The sequence below is a fragment of the Furipterus horrens genome, unplaced genomic scaffold (genome assembly GCF_987537825.1).
Source record: "Furipterus horrens unplaced genomic scaffold, mFurHor1.1.pri manual_scaffold_9, whole genome shotgun sequence".
NCBI lineage: Eukaryota > Metazoa > Chordata > Mammalia > Chiroptera > Furipteridae > Furipterus > Furipterus horrens.
This window is the reverse complement of record NW_028327179.1, coordinates 64,948,744-64,972,385: the sequence shown is the minus strand read 5'-3', so window position 1 is coordinate 64,972,385 and position 23,642 is coordinate 64,948,744. Positions and strand designations below refer to the sequence as shown.

The window sequence follows — 23,642 nt, the reverse complement described above, 5'->3', positions numbered from 1 at the left end:
AAATATTGTACTCCTTTGTTGTGACTTAGGATGTATAAAATATGTACAGATTATCACACCTCACTAGTCTCCTTATTCTTAATTGCTTTATTCTTTCCCTGTTATCACAACACCTCTGGAGATACCTCCTTTTGTCAAAGTGCCTCTTTTCTCCCCAGAAACAAAAAACCTCTCAAGGTTCTCACCTTTGGTGACAGCCCTTCCTATATACTTTCTAGACTCCTTCCTTTTGGCCTTCCCATAACTAATGTTTCCTAAATCTCTTCTTAAGATTTCCCCATGCAGAGTTGGACATTTTTTGGTGGTGAACTTTAGCTGGTGTATCTGGGTTTTGCCACCTCTGAGATCCCATCATATACCTTCTTCTCTTTTAGAGTCCTCATCTGACTCTGTACTTTGGGTGGATCCAAAGCCAACTCAGTTTGCCTCAGATTTTTATTTCCTCAATTACATGTAAAATGAAGTGCTATAAATACTCTAGTTCCTACTTATGTTATAGATAGAAACTGTTTGTGCTTTTATTTTATTTTTTCCTAGTAATCTGTTTATTTTTTCAAAGGTATGTAGGGAGATTGGTATTTAGATTGCTCTTATTCTCCAATGATAGCCCTTTTAAATATTTTGCTGTCAAGTTTCTAGAAAACTATGAGATTGAACCATATAAAATTACAACTTTTGTGACCTAAAAACTATTGAATATCAGCAATGAAACATGGTTCTACCTAATAGAAAGGTAAGCAAGCTCTTTATTTTTGTGTTTCATGCCATAGCGAAATGTTATATTCCAAGGTGATAATGCCTATAAATTTTTACCAGCTTACTGAGGTTTGATTTATATACAATAAAGTGCTTACATTCCAGTGTACATTTAGTGGTATTGACAATTGCTTATATTTATGTAACCACTAACACAGCAAGATATAGAACATTTTCATTAACTCTTATAAGCTCCATTGTATACCTTTATAGTCAGACCCACCCCAAACTACAGGGAACCACTAAACCACTTTCTGTTGTTAGATTAGATATCTGAAGACCTCATTTCTAGTTGGCCTGTTGGTCTTGCATGATTTGAAGCTTGCTTACTTTTCTAGTGTCACCTGGCTATTAGTTTTTTATATATGTATGCTGGCCTCCGGGCCTTTTCACTTGTGAGTCCATCCATCCAATCCATCCATCCATCTATTTTCATCTTGGCACTTTAAGTTTCATATACTTTGAAATGATGTCCATCACTGCAGAATCCATGCAACTTTTCTCTTTCATAACTTTACTTATGCTATTCTTTCTGCCAAAACACTTTTCTCCTTAACTAACATTCTTTCTTGCCTGATTTATTCCTACTCTTTCAAAAATCATCTAATGTTAACGACTTTAGGTTGAGTTAGTTACATATCAATTGTATTTTATCTTTTTAATTGTATTTTTTTATTGTTTATCTCCTTTACTAGTCTGCGCTCCTTGAAGGCAGCTACGCCTTCTTTGATTTGTTGTCCTGTCACCCATGTGCCTGGCACATAATATGTACTTAATACTTAACTAACGATGAGTGCATTTCAAATCCTAGATATAATTAGAGTTAAAACTAAGTCTCCCTGGAATAAGTTAAAGAAGTTCTAAATAATAGATACTTCAAAAAATTGAGGTTGAATTAACAGCATCCTGGACATTGGGCATTGTTCCCTTAGACCATTTTTACAGGCAGAAATCAGTTTAAAATTAATTCCTCAATTCTTACTTTTTTTACCATAGTTGTTTTATCTATTCATCTACTGATGGACACTTGGGCTGCTTTCATATCTTGGTGATTGTAAATAATGCTGTAATGAACATAGGGGTGCTTATGTTCTTTCGAATTATTGTTTCTGATTTCTTTGGATATAGTCCCAGGAGTAGAATCACTGGGTCATAAGGCAATTCCATTTTTAATTTTTTGAGGTAACTCCATACTGCTTTCCACAGTGGCTGTACCAAGCTACATTTTCACCAACATTGCAGAGGGTTCCACTTTCTCCACATTCTGACCAGCACTTGTTGTATGAGGTAATATCACATTGCATTTCTCTGTTGATGACTGATGTTGAGCATCTCTTCATATATCTCTTGGCCATGTGTATATCCTCTTTGGAGAACTGTCTGTTCAGGTCCTTGACCATTTTTTAATGGATTGTTTCTTATGTTAGTGTTAGTTTTATAAGTTCTTCATAAATTTTGGATATTAACCCCTTATCAGATGTCAGCGAATATGTTCTCTCATTCAGTGTGTTGTCTTTTTATTTTGTTGATAGTTTCCTTTGCTGTGCAATAACTTTTTTAGTTGAGTGATATCCCATTTGTTTATTTTTTCTTTTGTTTCCCTTGCCTAAGGATATATAACAAAAAATATTTCTAAGAGCAATGCCTGAGATTTTACTGCTTATGTTTTCTTCTAGGAATTTTATGGTTTCAGGTCTAACATTTAAGTCCTTAATCTGTTTTGAGTTTTTCTTGTGAATGGCCTGAAAAGCTGGTCTAGTTTTATTTTTTTGCTTGTATCTGTCCATTTTTCCCAGCACCATTTGTTAAATAAAATATTGTTATCCCATTGTATGTGCTTGCTTCCTCTGTCCAATAATAATTAACTATAAAGGTGTTTTATATCTGGGCTCTCTATACTATTCCATTGATCTGTGTGTCTTTTTATGCCAATACCATGCTGTTTTGGTTATTATAGCCTACAGTATGAATAGTGTGATATTAGATAGCATGGAGTTTAGAGTAATGATTATAAGGATACTCAATAGCATTTTAAAAGAGACATAGAAATCATAGAAAAGGACTTGTCAGCAATAAAAAGTGCTATATCTGAAATAAATAATACACTGGAAAGAATAAACAGCAGTAGGTTAGATGAAGCAGAAGGTCAAATAGCAATTTGGAAGATAAGGTAGAAAAAAAACACCCAAGTAGAGAAGGAAAAAGAAAAAAGAATTAAAAAATGAGGAGAGTTTAAAAAACCTTTAGGGCAATATGAAGCATAACAACATCCTTTTCATGGGAATACCAGAAAGAGAAGAATGAGTGAGGGATTGAGAACCTCTTTGAAGAAATAATTGCCGAAAATTTTCCTAAGCTGGTGAAGAAAAAAGACAAATCCGGGAAGCATAGAGCACCCCGAACAAGATGGACCCAAAGAGACCCACTCCAAACCACATAATTCAAATGGCAAAGCTTAAAGACAAGGAGAGAATCTTAAAAGCTGCAAGAGAAAAGCAGTTAGTTATCCGATTTCTCATAGAAACATTTTAGGTTATAAGGGATTGGAATGAAATATTCAAGGTGATGCAAAGCAAGGACCTAAAATCAAGGCTACATTACCCAGCAATGCTATAATTTAAAATTGAGTGAGTAATAAAGAGCTTACCAGACAAGAAAAAGCTAAAAGAGTTTGTGAGCACCAAACCAGTATTACAGCAAATATTAGAGGGCTTGCTTTAAGAAGAAAAGGAAAACAAAACAGGAATATAGTTAGAAAATAAAATGACCATAAGTAGCTTTGCATCACCTGTCACATTTTGAGCTTAACGGCCAGAGATAGGTCTTTTTTTTTTTTTTTTTTTTTTTTTTAGTTAAGACTTCTTGGCTTTAATAGCTAATAAGTGCTGCAGTTGATTCTATGATTCATGTTTGTTATGTACAAGCTTTGTCCAGAAAGTATCCAGCCACATGCTATGAAAAATAGAGATATTTATTGAAGAAGATACAGGAAACATTGCACATAGGACAATGATGCCTCAGTCCCCTTCAAAGTAGGCACCTTAGGACTTCACACAGTTCTCCCCAATCACCATCAGCTGCCTCATTGTATTTTCCTGAATCTCACTGAAGGTCTGAAATCTTTTCCCTTTCAAAGGTGATTTTAGTTTTGGGAAAAGCCAGAAGTTGCAGGGTGCCAAATCTGGGCTGTAGAGGGGGCTGAGTCATCTGGGTGATTTGATGTTTTGCAAAAAAACTCTGCACTAGACTTATGCATAAGTAGGCACGTTGTTGTGATGAACCTGCCAATCACCAGTTGCCCATATCTGCAGCCTTCTGAATCATCTGAATAGTTTCCACAAGGAATGTGCAAGCTTAATGCAAAATTTGATGCAGATTCATTGCTCTACTTAGTCATTTTGAATGCGACAGCTGCACAGTACTCATGCTCACTCAGCAACGTATACCACTCCCACTGATTAGTACAGTGAAGTCGTCATTGTTCATGCATACGCATTCCAGTCTACTCTCCTTGGCTGCTATGTTACATTGATGTCATGCAAACCATTCTCATTATTTTAACAATGGTTGGAATTTTTATGGACAGACCTTGTATATGCAGGAATGGTGCCCTAATATATTCACCAGAAAATTATATTAGATACAAAAAAATTGTTTAAGGTTATACCAGCCATCAGTTTCTGATTCTAGATAGCAACCTGATACAGGCTATACTATAATGAGCTTAAACTGATACATCTCGATAAATTTGCATTTGGGAGCAGCAGAAATTGTCTCTTGATGCACAGAAATAATTTTCAAGTATTATAAAAACTATTGTGTTCAAACCATTGTTTTTTCTGAATGTATAACTTTATGAAATAATAGTTTTTATTTAAATGAATTTTGTACCCTTATCTCAGAGAAAATAAGAAGAAAAATGATTCTGAATGTCTTGAAAACCTGACTCATAAACCAGAAGGATCTGGAAAACAACTGTTGGGATATTTGTCTGATACCAGCAAAGCTGGTTGAGGATTAATTGTGACTATTTTCTTTTTGTATGCTGTAACTGAATAGCAGAATTCTTTAAGCTTTTTGGAAGAAATGATGTTTCAGTTAAAAATATATAAATTTACAAAAAACATACTTTTTACTTATTCAACATAATTTATGATTGTGTTTTATATATCTTAATTTTTTTTTAATGTTTTTTATTGATTATATTGTTACAACAGTTCCAATTTTCTCCCCCTTGTTCCCCTCCCCCCAGCACCCCCCTCCCCCAGCAATCCCCCCCAATCTTAATTTTTAAAATGCAAAAGTGCTACAGGGTTCTTAAACTTACACCTGTGTGACATTTTAAAAATAGAAATCTGTAATTTTAAAGTTTCCCATTTTACATTTTATTTTATATTCCTATTTAGTGTTTTAATATATAGCTTTATTTTGCCTTTTAGTGTATGCAGAGACTATTTCCAAAATGGTGGGAAGAGGAAAGCACTTGAAAAAGATAAAAAAAGAGCAGTACTTACCACTAAGACCACTCCAGCCTTAAACACAGTTGAGTCTTCGAAACTTGAAGGTCATACAACGAACCTCAGCTTTACAAATTCTGAAATTATAACTGAGTAAGTATACTTTGTCTACCTCAATTACTAACGTTATCCTGAACAGCTGTGTTAATAATGTAAAATAGTGTGATGGTTTATACCAAATAATGTGCAATATGCTTGTTCTTCTGGTAATACGTTAGTCTGACAAATGCAGATATGTAATATTATTAGGTAGAAAACCATCATAAAATTTTAAGGGATATCTGAGAAACTAGTGGTTCTATAATATAGATTGTCCTCACCAAAAATGAGAAAGAGTAATTTATTAAATGTTTTAATAATTATTCTATGGTAACACAAAGAATCAAAACAGGAACATCCAATCAAATTACTCTTAAAGTTGCTGTACACTAAGAAATCACAAATAAGGAATGATGAAAGATTACTAATAGAACCAATTGCCATTATTTTACTCTTTATAGGAAAATCTGCCTGGTAGTAATCAATATACACATATAGTCACAAACTTTATTTAATAAGTACATGAATGTTTTTCTAGTTTTATTGAGATATAATTGACATATTACATGATATAAGTTTAAGATATATGACATATGATTCAGTATGTGTGTGTATATGTTATGCAGTGATTACCATAATAAGTTAATATCTGTCACGTCAAATAGTTAATATTCCTTATGTGAGAGTTACCCACAATAAAACACTGGGACACAGGACTTAAGCAGTAAATGAGGAAGTTGTTTATTCATGGATTTGCAAGTCCAGGCACAGCCTAACAAAGGGCGCATGCCAGGACTTAAAGATGACCACTTTTTATCCTAACACAAGAAAGAAAAAAGGAAAAGAAGAACCCCCTTTCCTCCCCCTCCCCTTCCTCTCCGTTTTTCCCTACTGGGTACTCCGGAGTTACAATCTAACGCAATTGACTAAATCAGCTAATCTAACGCAATGACTAAATCAACTAAGGATAGCAATTAGCTCATGAATAAGTTTCCTTAACTCGCTGACCATGCATAGTTCCCAGGTGATAAATATTCCATAATGGGTGCCCCTCACACTCTGGGTTATCTCTGACTCTTTATGTCTCCAGTCTCATGTCTCCAGCCACAATTTTCCAGATGATAAATATTCCGATAAGGACAATCTGTGTCTCTAAACCCTCTTAAAAGTTTTCTTAACCTACTTACCACATTCTCTTTTCCTGCTAATTATTTCTTACCGGTTTGAGTGTCTTTTTTTTTTTTTTTTGTACCTCACACTTACGTCACATAATTATAAATTTCCCCCCTACGATGAGAACTTTTAAGGTCTGCTGTCTTAGCATCTTTCAAATATGTAACATGGTATTGTTAACTATAGTCTCATGTTGTACATTATATCCCTAGAACTTATTTATCTTATAACTGAAAGTTTGTAGCTTTCACCACTTGTCCCCTTGCACTCCTCATTACCTGCCTGTTGAATCCACAAGTCTGATCACTGTCTTCAAGTTCGATATTTTTAGATTACACATAGAAGTGAGATCACTCAGTATTTGTCTTTCTCTGTCTGACTTACTTCACTTAGCATAATACCTTCAAGGTTCATCCATGCTGTTGCAAATACATGATACCCATCTTTTTAATGGCTAAATAATCCATTTTACACACACACACACACACACACACACACGTACATCAGTATTATAATCCAGTAAATTAGTAGTAGTATTAAAATTATCTATACACCCTAGTGTCAGGCGCAGTCACTAGAAGGAGTGTCTGGAGACTGGGTGTAAGATATAAGCAGTTTATTGAGCAAGCAGGGACTGTGTGAGAGGAAATCTACTCCCAGACCACCTCGAGGGCCCGTAGGAGTCCCACCGGCCTCTGCTGTGATGCACCTTTTATGCCCACAAACCACGACAGCCACATCTCCAGATGCTCTGGGAAAGTTGCTGATTAGGGCAATTCTTATTAATTTGGCCATGGGGTCAGCAATTGTTCATTGCTCAAGCAGGAACTGTAACTGCCATGTTTGTTATTCTGGCCATGGGATCAGCAGTTTTTCATTCTGGCTGTCTCTAGATTCTGACATTTGGATCCTGACACCTAGTCCCATAATACATTTGTGGTTTCAAGTTATAGTTTATTAATCTCTTGAAAATGCTAATTTGAGTAATTCTAGAAATGTTTGAAAGCTGTGAAAATAAAATTAAAGTAGCCTCTTAAAACAGTTTCAAATCTGTAGATATTAACAAAATAACCTAACCTTTGGTTCACTGAAAAAAATAACATCTTTGATTAATTCAGTAGGAAAAGATAATACATCTTTACCTTTATTTATTTAAAGGTTACTACAAGGTTTATAAAGCATAATGACTAAGTAAACATCCTATAACTCAGGCATTATGAATGTTTTTAAAGTGCTGGCCAGTGTAAGAAATTATATTGCTATAAAAAATAGGTACAAATGGAAAATGTCAACCATAGATTTTCCATATGGTTCTTTTTTTTATAGTCTCTTTTCATTGTTGAAGTTACCTTATTTATTGAGTCATTATATTTTCTTTTAATTCTTTTAAACACAGTTTCTTTAATTCTCTGAATATTTTTATAATAATGGATTTGAAGTCTGCTAAATCCAACACTTGGTCTTTCTGAGTCTGCTTCTATTCACTGCTGCTTTTTCTTTAGTACAGACCACACTTTCCTGTTTTCTTTGCACATCTCATAGTTTTTTGTTGAAAACTGTTTAATATGTTTTTGTTGGTGGTGGGTGTTTTAGTAGTTTGCCTGAACTTAATCTGTGTGATCTATCTCCGTTATAGTTTATACGTTATTGTTATCTCTTTTTATTTATTTATTTTTGGTTAGCTTTTCTAGGGTTTAAACCTGTGTTTAACATGGCTTAGTGGTCAATGATAGCTCAGAGGTTGTGCTCAGACACTTTTGGAGTCAGTAAGACTTCTACCCTCTGCCATCGGATGTATGTTGATTTGAGAATGCATGTAAAATTAAGGCAGTTTTCAAGTTAGCCTCACATTTTACTCTCTACTAGGCTGGCTCTATTGTGTCTCCCACACACATGTTCATTTAGCCTCCCAGTCAGCAAAGGCTATGTAGGGAGTTTATGTAGCCCTTCTATGCCTCTCTGATTTCCAGAATCTTTCTGTTAAATCTCTAAGTAATCCTTCAGTCTACACTTCAGCCCTACCAAAATTGCAACCTAAGGTTAACATATCTTCTGTCATTTCCTGTGTGTTTTCTAACAAGTTTGCTATTTTTACTGACAGTGCTGTATTTGGGTTTTTCACACTTTTTCCAAATCAAGTTAGCCTCTTCGAACAATCAAGCTTATGTTTTTCATAGCCAGGCTTGTGTTTTCAGAACTTCTGTAATGACTGAGCAGGGCATGGGAGTGATGAGAATTGCTTCAGGCAAGGACACCACAGATTCTCAAGCTCAGTTCAGCTTGTTTCTATAACTATACACTTCTCAACTTAATTGTCCTGAAATGGTGGTTCTTGAGGATTGTGTTCAATTTTATAGCTGTTTCTTGAGAAGTTGGATTTACTACCCTCCACCCTGCCATAGGCAAGAAATTCTTGTCTCTAGTTTAGTTTTAAAGGAGAAACATTAGTTTGGTTTTAAGCAGTTAAAAGTATTCGAATATAATTGTTATAGGTCATGTTTTACTTGGTATTAAACATTGAAATAACTTCACCTGGAATGCTTAGGTTTACATTTTCTTCATTCTGAAAACTGCACTTTTTTATATAGCATCTTGACCTAACTTGTGTATATATTTAGTCCTCCCACCCCACCTATGATTCTTATAGCTTGTATTCTAGTCATATGGAACTATTTAAATTCCCCTGGTGGTACATGTGTGTTCTCACTTTTTGGAATTGCAAGTGCTATATATCCTTTTCCTGATAAACTATTGCTATATTATATTAGGCTATATTTGAACTATCTTTTTTTATAGAACTTAACTTCTCAAAAAAATTGATACCATTATTAAGCCTTTTTATACCTCTGTTATATTACTTACATTGTATTAAAATCACTCGTGTATATTTTTCTGACTACAGATAAGATGACAGTATGAAGAGATTCTTCTAGAGAAGATTATAAATATAAAAATTATTACTCAATTATTACATATAGATACTTCTTTTCAGTATTTTTATTAGGCTTTTTTTTGTGTACAGTTTTTTTTTTTTTTTTTTTTTTTTTTTAAGATTTTATTTATTTATTTTTGGAGAGCAGGGAAGTGAAGGAGAAAGAGAGAGAGAAACATCAGTGTGTGGTTGCCTCGCACATGCTCCCAACTGGGAACCTGGCCCGTAATCCAGGTATGTGCCCTAACTGGGAATTGAACTGGCAACCTTTGGTTTGCAGGCTGGCACTCAGTACACTAAACCACACCAGTCAGGGCGATGGCTTTTTTTTTTTTTTAACACAGTAGAGATTATGTAGTATAAAGAGCTTTGTAAACTCTTACTATGTTTTAAAGCATTATATTTCATAATAAAAATCTACCACTATATATATATCAAAATATAAAGTGATCCTAAATACAAAGTAATACTCAATTTTTCCAGAGAGAATTTGTCCTTCTTTTCTACTCCCATCTCTGTTTTAGACAGGTAGATGTGATAGTCAAAATTAAGATGTTTTGACACCGTGCATTAGCAGCAGTAGCAGAGGATTCTCTCCCCCGTCACAGCCTCTAGGATAATGCAGCCACTGTCTATCCCTGTGCTCTTCCTTCGTTCGCACCATCGCTGATCAGCTCACTGAAGAACAGACTGCTGAATTCAAAGAAGCTTTCTCCTTATTTGACAAAGATGGCAATGGCACCATCACAACAAAGGAACTTGGCACTATCATGAGGTCACTGGATCAGAACCCAATAGAAGCTGAATTGCATATTATGATCAATAAAGTGAATGCTGATGGTAATGGCACCATTGACTTCCCAGAAGTTTTTACTATGATGGCTAGAAAAAAGAAAGATATAGACAGTGAAGAAGAAATCCTTGAGGCATTCAGAGCCTTTGACAAGGATGGCAATGGTTGCATTAGTGTGGCAGAACTACGCCATGTCATGACAAACTTAGTAGAAAAACTAACAGATGAAGAAGTATATGAAATGATCAGAAAAGCAGATATTGTTGAGATCGACAAGTCAACTGAAGAATTCATGCAGTTGATGACTGCAAAATGGAGACCTACTTTCAACTTTCCCCCCTCTAGAAGAATTAAATTGAATATTTTACTTACCTCTTGCAAAAAAAATCATTTACTCATTCTGTTTCTATACAACAAAACTGAATGTAAAAAGTACCTTCTGTCCACACACACACAAAAATCTACATGTGTTGGATGGTGGTCTTGTCCCCTAAAGATCAAACTACATATCAGCTTTTACAATATAAATACTTGTACTACCTTAATGATAAGGAAGCACTTAGTGCACTCCTTGCACTTCTGTTTGCTAATGATTAATACACAGTTTGGGCTGGCCAGTTTTTCATGCATGCAGCTTGACAGTTGAGCACAGTCAGGCATTGGTATGAAAAATGAAAAAACAAATTCAGAATATTCAGATGGGTTCTAGTTCAGTTTGTTAGTATAAATTGTCAGAGCAGGTTTACTGAAAGCAAACACATTTAAAATTGGTTTACCTCAGAATGTGTGTAGAACAATGGGTGAAGGGTAAACTCTCCAGATGTAGCCCACTAATAGGGCGGTCCTCTTGTATTTCCATGTGCCCCAATCATGGTGACAGTGGCGCACCTTGGTGGCATACTCACGTGTGTTGGGTTAGTATTGTCTGCATAATATAGAGCGAAATAGGTGTCAGACTGTCACCATCACAAAAAATTTCTTTAAAAGAAACTTTTACCAAGGGACCATCTTTAGACTCTGTTTTTAAAACCTTCTGGACTGTGATTCGGAGCCAGTAGAGAGGTAGGCTGTGGTTGTAGACTTCAGCACAACCATCAACATTGCTGTTCAAGAAATTATAATGTACATCCATTCCAAGTTGTAAATGCTAGCCTTTTGAATTTATTCCCAATAAAAGGACCATTAACTTCAAAAAATAAGATGTTTGCTCTATTTATAGATATTATTGTATAAAAGATATGTAGCCCTTACAATCCAAATCTATTAAACTTTGAATAACAAGCTTAAATAGCAAGGGTTAGCTTTTTCTCAACCTTATTTCAAAATATCTATATAAGTCATTTTGATTTCTTGGTTCAGATAGCAAAGGCTCACATAGCATAGCATAAATACCTTTTTTTCAGTTACATTTTTTTTGTTCTTTATTTATTTATTTTATTTATTTTTAATATGCTTTATTGTTTATGCTATTTCCAAATTTCTTTCCACTTTGTTCCCCTCCACCCAGTGACCTCCCTCCCTCAAGTTGTCCTCCCCCTTAATCCATGTCCATTGGTTGTGCATATAGTTCTTCTCAACATCTTCCTATCTACTCCACTCCCTCCTACTCTGCTTCTTTTTTTAAGTATATTTTATTGATTATATTGTTATAATAGTTCTAACTTTTTCCCCTTTGCTCCCCTCCGCCCTGCACCCCCCTCCCTCAGCAATCCCCCCCCACAAGTCCACGCCCATGGGTCGTACATACAAGCTCTCCCACTTCATCCTTTCATATATTTTTTTAAATAATTAATTAATTATTTTAACAATAAAAAATAACAATCCCTCCCTCTCAGACTTAAGACCCTTTATAATCTTACAAAGGACAATGGGCGAAGGTCTTGAGCTCCTCTAGTTGTTTCAAGCTGGACATGGTCGTTGTCCTACCCTTGGGTCCAGAATTACATTTTTATGTAATTACATTTTTATGATAACCAAATTTAAAGCCAAATATTTATTACTACTAGAGTCATTTTGTAGATCATCCATGTCTCATAATTGAGATGTGATACTTTTTGGCTCTGTATATAATGTAATTGTTGGAAATTTTATCCCAAGCACCGATTTCCAGCCATTTCTTTTAATATTAGGATAGCTATGTCCTGACTCTCCTGTATCTTGTATGTATATACTTGTAATTGATGTAAAATAAGTACTACTTTGCTGCCTTTAAAAATTATTTATAGTTTTCAAAAACTATCACCAAATAGATCATATTCTGGGCCACAAAACACTCCACTGGGTGTCTTAGAACACATTTCCTGTGGGTAAGGGGGATACTACTGCATAAGAATAGAAGAGAGATCTGGTTAAGGTGGTGGCATAGGTAGATATGGCTCACCTCTTCGCACAACCACATCAAAATTACAGTTAAAATATAGAACAACTATCAGTGAGAACCATTAGAAATCGAGTTGAATGGAAGTATCACAGCCATGGAATTAAAAAAACAACATCTATCAAGACAGGTAAGAGGGGTGCAAACACGGAATGAGCTGGACCCACACCCATGTGTGGTGGATAAAAATTTGGGAGGAATATCTCAGGAGTGAGAAGTCCCAGCTTCACACCAGCACCCCCACTTGAGGGTTCCAGTGCCAGAAAGATAAGTCCCCACAACTTCTGACTACAAAAACCATAGGCGATTGATTCGGTGGAAGAAACTGCTGGAGCCCCAAGCAGTTCCTTTTAGAGAACCCAGACATGGATTCACCTACTCACTCACTCTCTCTGAGCCTCCTGCACCAGGATAGCGGCATGAAAGGCACCAGTGGTATACAGGGAGGAACAGAAGTGTGTTGCATCAAATCAAACAGAGGCCATTGTCTCTTTTCTAAACTCTCCCTCTACAGAGCTGGCAGGCTGGTACCATATCTAAGACTCCATCACCCTGGCTAACACTATTTAACCCACTTTGATCCCCAGAGACTCCACCCCACCCAACTTACATGCCCATCCAATCTGCTTTTCTCTATGAGTGGTTGGTCTTACCTCATGCTTCACATCTTCCTAAATCCTTTCAAATAAGTGACAGCTGGACTCAATGAGCTCCAGGGCTGGCACTAGTGACAGCCTGCTTAGATTCACAACTTGGGCTCACCTGGAAATCTCCCAAGGCCAGCACAAGTAGCAGCCATCTCAGGTTACTTTATAACTCAAGCAGGATGCCCCAGGCAAAACACAGGTGGGAGTTGACCTTGGCCTGCACCACCCAGGAAGCCCAAGGACTAATGCATCCAGTGGACAGCTACAGACCACATCAGATCACCAGCAGCGGAACCCTGCATAGCTGATCTTCCACAGAGGGCGAAGGTTGGTGGTCAGTGGTCAGTCCTTACAGCTGACTGGCCTGAGTAAATCCCTCCCATTGATCTGCCAACAGCAACCAAGGCTCAACTACAAAAGGAATGTTACTCAACGCACACGGAAGGCACACCTAGAGTACCCAGCTTGGGTGATACAGGAGGCTGTGCCACTGGGCTCCAAAGGACACCTACTACATTAGGCTATACTACTAAGATAAGGAGCCAAAGCAGCTCTAGCTCATACACAGAAACTAACACAGGGAGGCTGCCAAATTGAAGAGGCAAAGAAATATGGCCCAAATGAAAGAACAGAACAAAACCCCAGGAAAAGAACTAAACAAAACAGAGACAGCCAACCTATCAAATGCAGAGTTCAAAACATGTGATTAGGATGCTCAGAGAAATGATTGAGTATGACTAAAAACTAAGGATGAAGTGAAACTTACACAAAGTGAAATAAAGAAAAATATGGAGGAGGGTGAATCCAAGATGGCAGAGGACTAACCTCCTACCATTACCAATCTGCAATTACAACTTAATTGTGGAGAAATCACCCGGAATAACCACCTGAACACTAGCTGAAGAGAAGCCTTATAACCACAGAAGAAACTGCTTCATCACAACATGATTGGTACAGAGTGTGGAGGAGATGCAAGAGGGCTGGCTGGGCTCCAACAGGTGACAGCCGAGTTATAGAGAAATATTTCAGAAGCCAGAGGGTCCCCCGTGAGAAGTGTGAGGTCTAAACCCCAAGCTGGGCTCCCCAGCCTACAGCATCAGAGCTGAGAATAAACCAGATAGCATCCAGCTGTGAAAAGCGAAAAGCAGCATAGGGGATGGCAGTTGCTGGTCTGAGAGACAGCTGGAATCACAGATTCTTAAAGGGACAAAGCACAAAATTTCATTGGCAACCATTTACCCTGGGCTCCAGCAGAAGAGGGACAGAGTGGACTAGAGATTCTTGAGAAGAGTTTGGGGAGGTGGCATTGGGGAGAGAACTAAGGGAGCAGCTGTTGGGACCACAATGCTGACTCATCCCCCGTACTACAGGAGCTGCCTTGCTTAGGCAGTCCACTCCCTTCCAAGTGTCGTCAGCTTGAGGTGAAGCAATAGCCTCGCCTACAGGAATTATTCTGTCCCAGTGGGCAGTGCTTAAGCCTGACTGCTGATTACAGATTGAGTAGATTAACAACTGAAGGAGACAGCCATAGATGTGGATCTCCAGTAGTGTCAAACAGGCTGCCTAGACCCAGACTGGGACACAATCTGATGTCACCAGGGGTGGAACCAGAAAGAGAAGAAAGTGATAAAAAACAAAAACTACTGGGACAGATTCCACTGTGGTCTTCTTCATGATTTGCGTTATTTTCTCTCCTACATAGCTCTTTAACATTCATTTCTTGTCCACCAAATTTGTGTATTTTGTCAGTAGTTTTTATGTAATAATTTATTGCAAATCTCATATTTTGCTCCTCCCTTCTTTTACACCATTTTACCATCTTATTTCCTCCTCTTGTTTTTGTTTTAAATTCTATCTTTTCTCTTACTACGACTGTTTCCATTCAACACTCATCATTTCTCTACTTCAGCCTCTCAAAACCATTTTTTTTATCATTAATCATCTCATATTCTTTTTACTTTTCTTAAAATACACTTATTCGCTCTCCAACTTGATCATTTTAGTTGTGGATATGGTGGTGGTTGTGGCATTTCTGCAGTTTTATTCATAGATCTTTACTATTTTGTTATTTCAAACAGATCTTATTGTTCCCCTCCCGTACTCCATTAATACCTTCCTCCAGACCTTTCTTTGTTACATTTTAAATTCGAATTTCTCCCTCTCTTTTTATGGTTTTCATTTCTCCCTCTTAGTATTCCTTCTCCCTCTATCAACTCAAAATCACGTCCATTTCTTCTAGACATCTCTTAAGCTTTTCTTTTCTTTCTTTGTCCTTTCATCTACCTATACTAATCTTTGCTCTTTGGTTGTTGATAGTGCTGTGGTGAAACTTTTTCACTCCAAGACACATAATAATTAAAATGAAAAATTGAAAGATTGAGAATCCTAAGAGCAGTAAGAGAGAAAAAGCTAATAACATATAAGGGAGCTCTGATAAGGCTATCAGCTAATTTCTCAACAGAAACACTACAAGCCAGAAGGGAATGGCGAAAAATATTCATGCAATGAAAAGCCTACAACCAAGACTACTTAACTCAGCAAGGCTCTCATTCAAAATGGAAGGTTAAATGAGTTTTCCCATACAAAAGAAGGCTAAAAGAATACATCACTGAACCAGCATTGCAAGAGATGCTAAAGGGACTGTTCTACAAAGATGAAGAAAAAGATAGAAGAACACAGGTACAGAGAGAATAAGTAACAATGAATAAATACCTATCAATAATAACCTTAAATGTAAATGGATTAAATGCTCCAATCAAAAGACATAGGGCAGTTTAATGGGTAAGAAAACATGACCTATATATAATCTTCCTACAAGAGACTCACCCCAGAACATAAGATCTACACAGACTGAATGTGAAGGGATGGAAAAAAATTTTTTTTTAAGCAAATGGACATGAAAAAAAGCTGGGGTAGTAGTACATGTATCAGACAAAATAGATTTCAAAATAAAAACCATAAGAAGACAAAGAAGGACATTTCATAACACTTAAGGAAACAATACATCAAGAAGATATAATCCTTGTAAACATATATGTACCCAACATAAGGAGCACCCAAATATATAAGGAAAGGAAAATCTTGGAGGACTTCAAGAAAGATATGAAGAGTAACACACTCATAGTAGGGGACTTTAGCATCCCATTGTCAACAATGGACAGCTCTTCCAAGCAAAGAATCATCAAGGATATTGTGGCATTGAACAACGCTCTAGATCAAATGGACTTAATTGATATATACAGAACCTTTCACCTCATAGGAGTCCCAGGAATAACACAGATAGGGGCTGACCTTGGTCTGTAGCATCCAGGAAACCCCAGAGCCTGCACACACAGTGGACAGCTACAGACCATGTTCAAGAACCACTACCCTGCCCCTGCACAGTGTGGAGGTTGGTGGTCAGTGCTCACAGCCATTCCTTGTAGTTGACTGGCCTGGGTAAATCCTTCCCATTTACCTGCCAACAGCAATCAAGACTCAACTACAAGAGGAGGGTATACTCAGACCACATGAAGGGTGCACCTGGAGTACCCAGCTTGAGTTATAGGAGAGGCTGTGCCACTGGACCATACAAGATACCTACTACATTAGGCCTCGCTACCAAGACAGGGATTCCTAGTAGCTCTATCTAATACATAGAAACAAACACAGGGAGGCTGCCAAAATGAGGCAACAAAGAAACCTGGCCCAAATGAGAGAATGGATCAAAACTCTAGAAAAAGAAATAAGCAAAATGCATATAAGCAATCTATCAGATACAGAATTCAAAACACTGGTTATAAAGATTCTCAAGGTACGTAGTGAGGATATCAGTAGTATAAAACAGATCCATTAAGAAATTAAGGATACACTAATTGAAATAAAGAACAGTGTACATGGCGGAGGGGTAAGTGGCAGCTACACTAACCTCCAACCAGGACTAGTCTGGATTTACAACTTAATTTTGGAGAAATCATCTGGAATAACCAACTGAACACTAGCTGGAGAGAAGTCTTATAACCACGGAGAGACAGAAAAGGCCGCTACATCACAACGTGACCGCATACAACAAGGATGCCAGCCTGTTAAATCAAGCACGCCATTGTCCTGGGACAGCCAACTGATCTGGTGTCTGCACGATCCTTCCCCATGTGGGAAGGCCGCCCTCCCCTGCACACACCCACTCTTATTAGGGATTTCTAGACCCAAAGGTAGGTAGGACAACAACCATGTCCAGCTTGAAGCAGCTAGAGGAGCTCGAGACCTTTGCCCATTGTCCTTTATAAGATTATGAAAGGTCTTAAGTCTGAGAGGGAGGGATTGTTATTCTTTATTTTTTAAAAATTAATTAATTAATTACTGGGTGGGGGAGAATAATGTATGAAAGGGTGAAGCCAGAGAACTTGTATGTACGACCCATGGGCATGGACTAGGGTTGGGGGGGTTGCTGGGGGTGGGATGGTGCTGGGCAGTGGGGAGCAAAGCGGAAAAATTTGGAACTGTTGTAACAATATAATCAATTAAATATACTTAAAAAGAAAAGAACAGTATACAGGGAAACAACAGTAGAATGGATGAAGCTGAGAATGAAGTCAGTGATTTGGAAGATAAGGAAGCAAAAAAGCAACCAATCAGAATCAGAAGAAGAAGAAAGAATAAAAACAAAAAAATAAGGATAGTGTAAGGAGTCCCTGGGACAACTTTAAGCTTCTCATGTTCATATATAGGGGTGCCAGAAGGAGAAGAGAAAGAGTAAGAAACTGGAAATTATTTTTAAAAAGAAAGAAAACTTTCCTAATTTGGTGAAGGAAATAGGCAAGTCCAAGAAGCATAGCGTCCTCAACAAGATGGAGGCAAAGAAGCCTATTGACAGACATCTAAATTGCTTCCATATCTTGGCTTATACTAGTAACGCTTCATTGAACCTAAAGGCTCATTTATATTTTTGAATTAGTGTTTTGATTTTGTTCAGATAACTACTCAAAAGTGGAATTGCTGGATTGTATGACAGCTCTTACTTTTTAATTTTTTGTGGAATCGCCATACTGTTTTCCATTATGGCTGCACTAATTTACAATCCCACTAATGGTGTATGAGGGTTCCTGTTTCTTCACATCCTTGCCGGAACTTCTTGTTTGGGGACATATTGATGGTGGGCATTCTGACAGGTGTGAGGTACTATCTTTTGAGAGAAATGTCTGTTTATATTCTCTGTCCAGTTTTTAATTGGATTGCTTTTTTTGGTGTTAAATACTATGAGTTCTTTATATAGTTTGGATATTAACCTTTATCTGATTTATTGTTACCAAACCACCCAATTGGGTCCTCCCTCTCGCCACCAGACAGACAAAACTCTGGAGACGGAGTTCAGTGGAAAGGAAAAGTAATTTTTTATTTAACAATGGTACAATTTGAAATAAAGGCAAGTGTCTGCCTCAAAGCCCATTCCTTCTAAATTATCCAAAGAAAAATAACCCTGCCACCACCCGCCAGGTCCAACCAGTCCTGGGCTGCACCCAGAATTAATATTATTATTATTATTTTGTATTATAAATTTTACTTATTTAGGCAGGGGAACCCCGATCTGTAACAATTCCCCCCTCTCAGATTGATTCAAGCTGGACATAGTCATCGTCCTACCTACCTTGGGTCCATAAATTCCCAATAGGAGTTGGGGTGTGGAGGGGAGGGTGGCCTTCCCACACGGGAAAGGATTTTGCAGAGTCCAGGTCAATTGGGTGTCCCTGGGCAACGGCATGCTCGGTTTAACAAACTGGCATCCTTGTATTCTGGGGGCAACAGAATTGGCAGTAGGATCAAAAGGCACCATTAAAACCATAACCACTAGATGACAAAAGGCAGAGATTAATTTTTAAGTGTCCCACATTAGGCAAAAAAGAAGGCTTCTTTGGAGGAAGGTGTGTAATACACGTCACACCTGTCCAAAACCCTTTTGTCCACTATACTTAGTTTGGGCTGAGGGGAATATTTTAGGTTTCCCCCCTCTCAGACCTCTGGGCCCTTTCTATCCAAGCCATTAGGATAGAAAAGAGAAACCAGTTTTAAAGTGAAGCCCGCAGACCACCCCATACTTCACCAACAGAACCACTTAGTTCAGCCAGACCGTTGAGGTTCAGGAGAAAGGATTAAGTGAGGCCAATATGTACAGACAATCACTCAGCGAATAAGATCATAGGCTTATGCCCTATGAAAACAGAACACACATGTTAATTTACGCAACTTAACCCACAAACCAGTCTCTAAGTCTGCGAGACGGTCTTATTGGGAAGACATCCAGTTACCAGGTATTTGACATTCTTCTTGGCTGTAAATTAAGCATCTTTGATGATGTCACAGACCTAGTTTAACTTGCAAATGAAAAGAAACTTTAAATGAAAATAAACTTTAAAGACAGTTAGCTGTACTAGTTTATAGTCTACCTCTGAGCTTTGCGAATTTCCTTGAATTGTGATTTTTCTCCTTAAGATTACCCTCCTTGTCATTAAAGGGACTGCATTAAGTCCAGTTTTAATTTATCCTCTTCATTTGCATAAACACAACAAGAGCAGCAAATGATCACATATGGTCTTTAAGTCTCCTTTAGAGTTCAGAGCTGAGTCACACACCTGGCATTCAGCCTTGCCTGTAAACACCTGTCTTTTCCAAGTCCTTCAGGTTTTCCATTGAGCCTTAAGTTTCCTTCTAGCTATATTTCAGGAAAGCAACCTTTATTCCTTCCCTGGAAAGATTGCCATGAACCGCACAACCAACCAAGGTACCAGGCCTTTTTTCTTGTGGGGTTTTATTACCTTCAAAAGTCAATCCCAGTTCCTCAGGGCTTTTTGGTAACAACCAGAGCCCAGACATGCCTCCTGTAGCCATGACATTCCAGTCAAAGTCTTGGTCAACAAAACCTCTGTTAACAACTGGTCTTATTAGTTTTATGCAAAGAACCTGATGTCATTACTTGCTTCTTCAGAATGCCAAATTCTGGAGGGATCAGGTAGGGAGAAAAATATACAGTGAGAAGGAAAATTCTTGTCCTTCTAATATTCACTAAAATTACATTTGCATGCTTTACACTTCCTTTTCACTTTCCTCCATGCGAAGTTTTTTTGGGGAGAGGGGGAATGGGAGGACGTGCCGGCTCACTTATTTATTTACTTATTAATTTGCTTTGATTTTTTATATTTTTTTCCACTAAAAGTATTCGTTTGTTTTTTATTACAGTGGTCCCACTTTTTTCCCCATTGCTTGCCCCCACTCTGCCCAACCCTTCTCCCACAGTCAGTCCCTACCCCGTATCCATGTCCATGGGTCATTTATACGTGTTCTTTGACTAGACCCTTTCCCTTCTTACCCCTCTTCTTTACCTCCCCTCTACCCCCTTGTCACTGTTAGTCAGCTCCTTGTTTACATGCCTTTGGTTCAATTTTGTTCATTTGTTTGTGTTGTTCATTAGTTTCCTGTATTAGGTGATTTCATATCATATTTGTTTTTTGTTCCCTGGCTTATTTTGTTAAGCATAATTCTCTCATAGTTCCATCAGTGTTGTTGTCACAAATGGTAGGAATTCCTTTTTTCTTTCTGCTACATAGTACTCCATTGTGTAAATGTACCAGTTTTTTGATCCACTAATCTGCCGATGGGCACTTAGGTTGTTTCCAGCACTTGGCTATTGTAAATAGTAGTGCTCTGAACATAGGGGTACATATGTTCTTTTGAATTGGTGTTTCAGATTCTTCGGGTATAATCGTAGCATTGGAAACGCTGGTTCAAAAGGCAGTTTCATTTTTAGTCTTTTTAGGAAATTCCATACTGCTTTCCATAGTGGCTGCACCTGTCTGCATTCCCATCAATAGTTCACTAGAGTTTCCTTTTCTCCAAATCCTCTCCAGCACTTGTGGTTTGTTGTTTTGTTGATGACGGCCATTCTGACTGGTGTGAGGTAGTATCTCACTGTGTTTCTTATTTGCATCTCTCTGATGGCTAGTGATGTTGAGCATTCTTTCATATACCTATGGACCCTCTGTATGTGCTCTTGGGGTAGTGTTTGTTCAGGTCCTATGCCTGTTCTTTAATTTGGTTTTCTGTCTTCTTGGTGTTGAGTCATGTAAGTTCTTTATATATTTTGGAGATCAGTCCCTTGTCTGATGTATCATTGACAAATATATTTTCCCATGTGGTTGGTTCCCTTTTCATCCTGCTGATGTCTCTTTTTGGTGAACAGAAACTCTTTTAGTATGATGTAGTCCCATTTGCTTAGTCTTTTTTAATTTCCCTTGTCTTCGGAGATATGTTGGTGAAAATATTGCAATGTGGGATATATGAAATTTTCCTATGTTTTCCCTATGTTTTCCTGTAGGACTTTTATGGTGTCATGGCTTACATTTAAGTCTTTGATTCATCTTGAGTTTATTCTGGTGTATCGTGTAAGTTGGTGGTCTAGTTGCATTTTTTGGCATGTTCCTGTCCAGTTCTTCCAACACCATTTGTTAAAGAGGTTCTTTTCACTCCATTTTATGTTCCTTACCCATTTGTTGAATATTAATTGACCATATAGACTTGGGTTTATTTTTGGGTTCCCTGTTCTGTTTCATTGATATATATATCTGTTGTTATGCCAGTACCAGACTGTTTTCTTTATCGTGGCCTTGTAGAATAGTTTGATATCAGGTATTGTGATTCCTCCTACTGTGTTCTTTTTCCGCAATATTACTGTGACTATTCGGGGTATTTTTTGGTTCTATATAAATTTTTGAAATATTTGTTCTAGGTCTAGAAAATATGTTATTGGTATTTTAACCCTTTGAGTGCCATGCATAATTTGAAATTTGGATCAATATGAGAAAAAACTATATCAATATATAATCTGAGGTACAAAAAAAACATAAAATACGAATTATTTCATTGTTATTTACATTTATAGCCATCAGAAAAAAGAATCGCTGAGACCAACACTGGCACTTTTGGGAAAATTTGTCAGCGTCACTCACAGTGATGTTGGCACTCAAAGATTTTAACAGAGATTGCATTGAATCTGTAAATTGCTTTGGATAGTATGGACATTTTAATAATGTTGATTCTTCCCATCCATGAACATGTTATATGCTTCCATTTATTTGTATCTTCTTATTTCTTTCTTCAGTGTCATATAGTTTTCCGAGTACAGGTCTTTTACCTCCTTGGTTAAGTTTATTCCTAGGTACTTTATTTTTCTTGTTGCTATAGTAAATGGTATTTTCTTTTTTGTCTGTCTCTGATATTTTATTGTTGGTGTACAGAAATGCCTTGGATTTCTGTATATTTATTTTGTACCCTGCTATTTTGCCAAATACACTTATTAGATCAAATAGTTTTTGGAGTCTATAGGGTTTCTATGTATACTATCATGTCACCTGCAAATAATGACAGTTTTATTTCCTCTTTTTCAATTTGGATGCCTTTTGTTTCTTTTTCTTGTCTGAATGCTGTGGTTAGAACTTCCAAGACTATGTTGAATAGGAGTGGAGAGAGTGGACATCCTTGTCTTGTTCCTGATCTTAGGGGGAATGTTTTTGTTTTTGTTTTTGTCCATTGAGTATGATGTTGGCTTCAGGTTTCTCATATATGGCCTTTATTATGTTGAGGCATGCTCCCTCTATTCCCATTTTGCTAACTGTTTTCATCATAAATGGGTGTTGTACTTGTATCAAATATATTTTAAGCATCTATTGATATGATCATGTGATTTTTGTTTTTCATTTTGTTTATATGGTTTATTATATTTATTGATTTGAGAATATTAAACCATGCTTGCATCTCTGGGATGTTCTCACTTGATTGTGGTGTATGATCTTTCTAATGTGTTGCTGGATTCGATTTGCCAATCGTTTGTTGAGGATTTAACATCTATATTCTTCAGCGATAGTGGCCTGTAGTTTTTTTCCTTTGTTGTGTCTTGACCTGGTTTTGGAATTAGGGGAATACTGGCTTCATAGAAAGAGTTTGGGAGTCTTCCTTCTTCTTGGATTTTTTGGAATATTTGAGGAGGATAAGAGTTAATTCTTTTCTAAATGTTTTATAAAATTCACTCGTGAAGCCATCTGGTCTGGGGCTTTGTGTGCTGGTAGTTTCTTGATTACTGCTTCAATTTCTCCAGTTGTTATTGGTCTGTTCAGGCTTTCTGCTTCTTCTTGCTTCAGTTTTGGAAGATTATGTGTTTCTAGAAATTTGTCCAGTTCATTTAGGTTGTCAAATTTTTTGTGACACAGTTGTTTGTAGTAATTCCTTACATCCTGTGTATTTCTATGGTATTGGTTATGATTTCTCACCTTTCACTTCTTATTTTGTTTATTTGTTATGTCTGAAGTCCCACTCATGGTCCACTACTTTTTTCTTGGCTTCTGCCCACAAGTCCAGCATTTACACCCCATCTAGTCAATACCAC

At 37.2% G+C, this 23,642-nt stretch overlaps 2 protein-coding genes across 2 annotated transcripts in view; both read left to right on the top strand.

Moving 5' to 3' along the window:
* SAMTOR (S-adenosylmethionine sensor upstream of mTORC1) overlaps nt 1-23,642 on the top strand; it is a 234,281-nt gene that overhangs the window by 73,743 nt on the left and 136,896 nt on the right. The window contains exon 3 of the mRNA XM_090287389.1: nt 5,196-5,366. Coding sequence (XP_090143515.1) covers nt 5,196-5,366 — 171 coding nt within the window. The remainder of the gene's footprint in view (nt 1-5,195; nt 5,367-23,642) is intronic.
* Nucleotides 8,212-23,642, top strand: part of LOC150001866 (uncharacterized) — a 74,422-nt gene continuing 58,991 nt past the window's right edge. Inside the window, exons 1-2 of the mRNA XM_090287756.1 lie at nt 8,212-8,279; nt 10,043-10,635. Coding sequence (XP_090143882.1) covers nt 8,212-8,279; nt 10,043-10,635 — 661 coding nt within the window. The remainder of the gene's footprint in view (nt 8,280-10,042; nt 10,636-23,642) is intronic.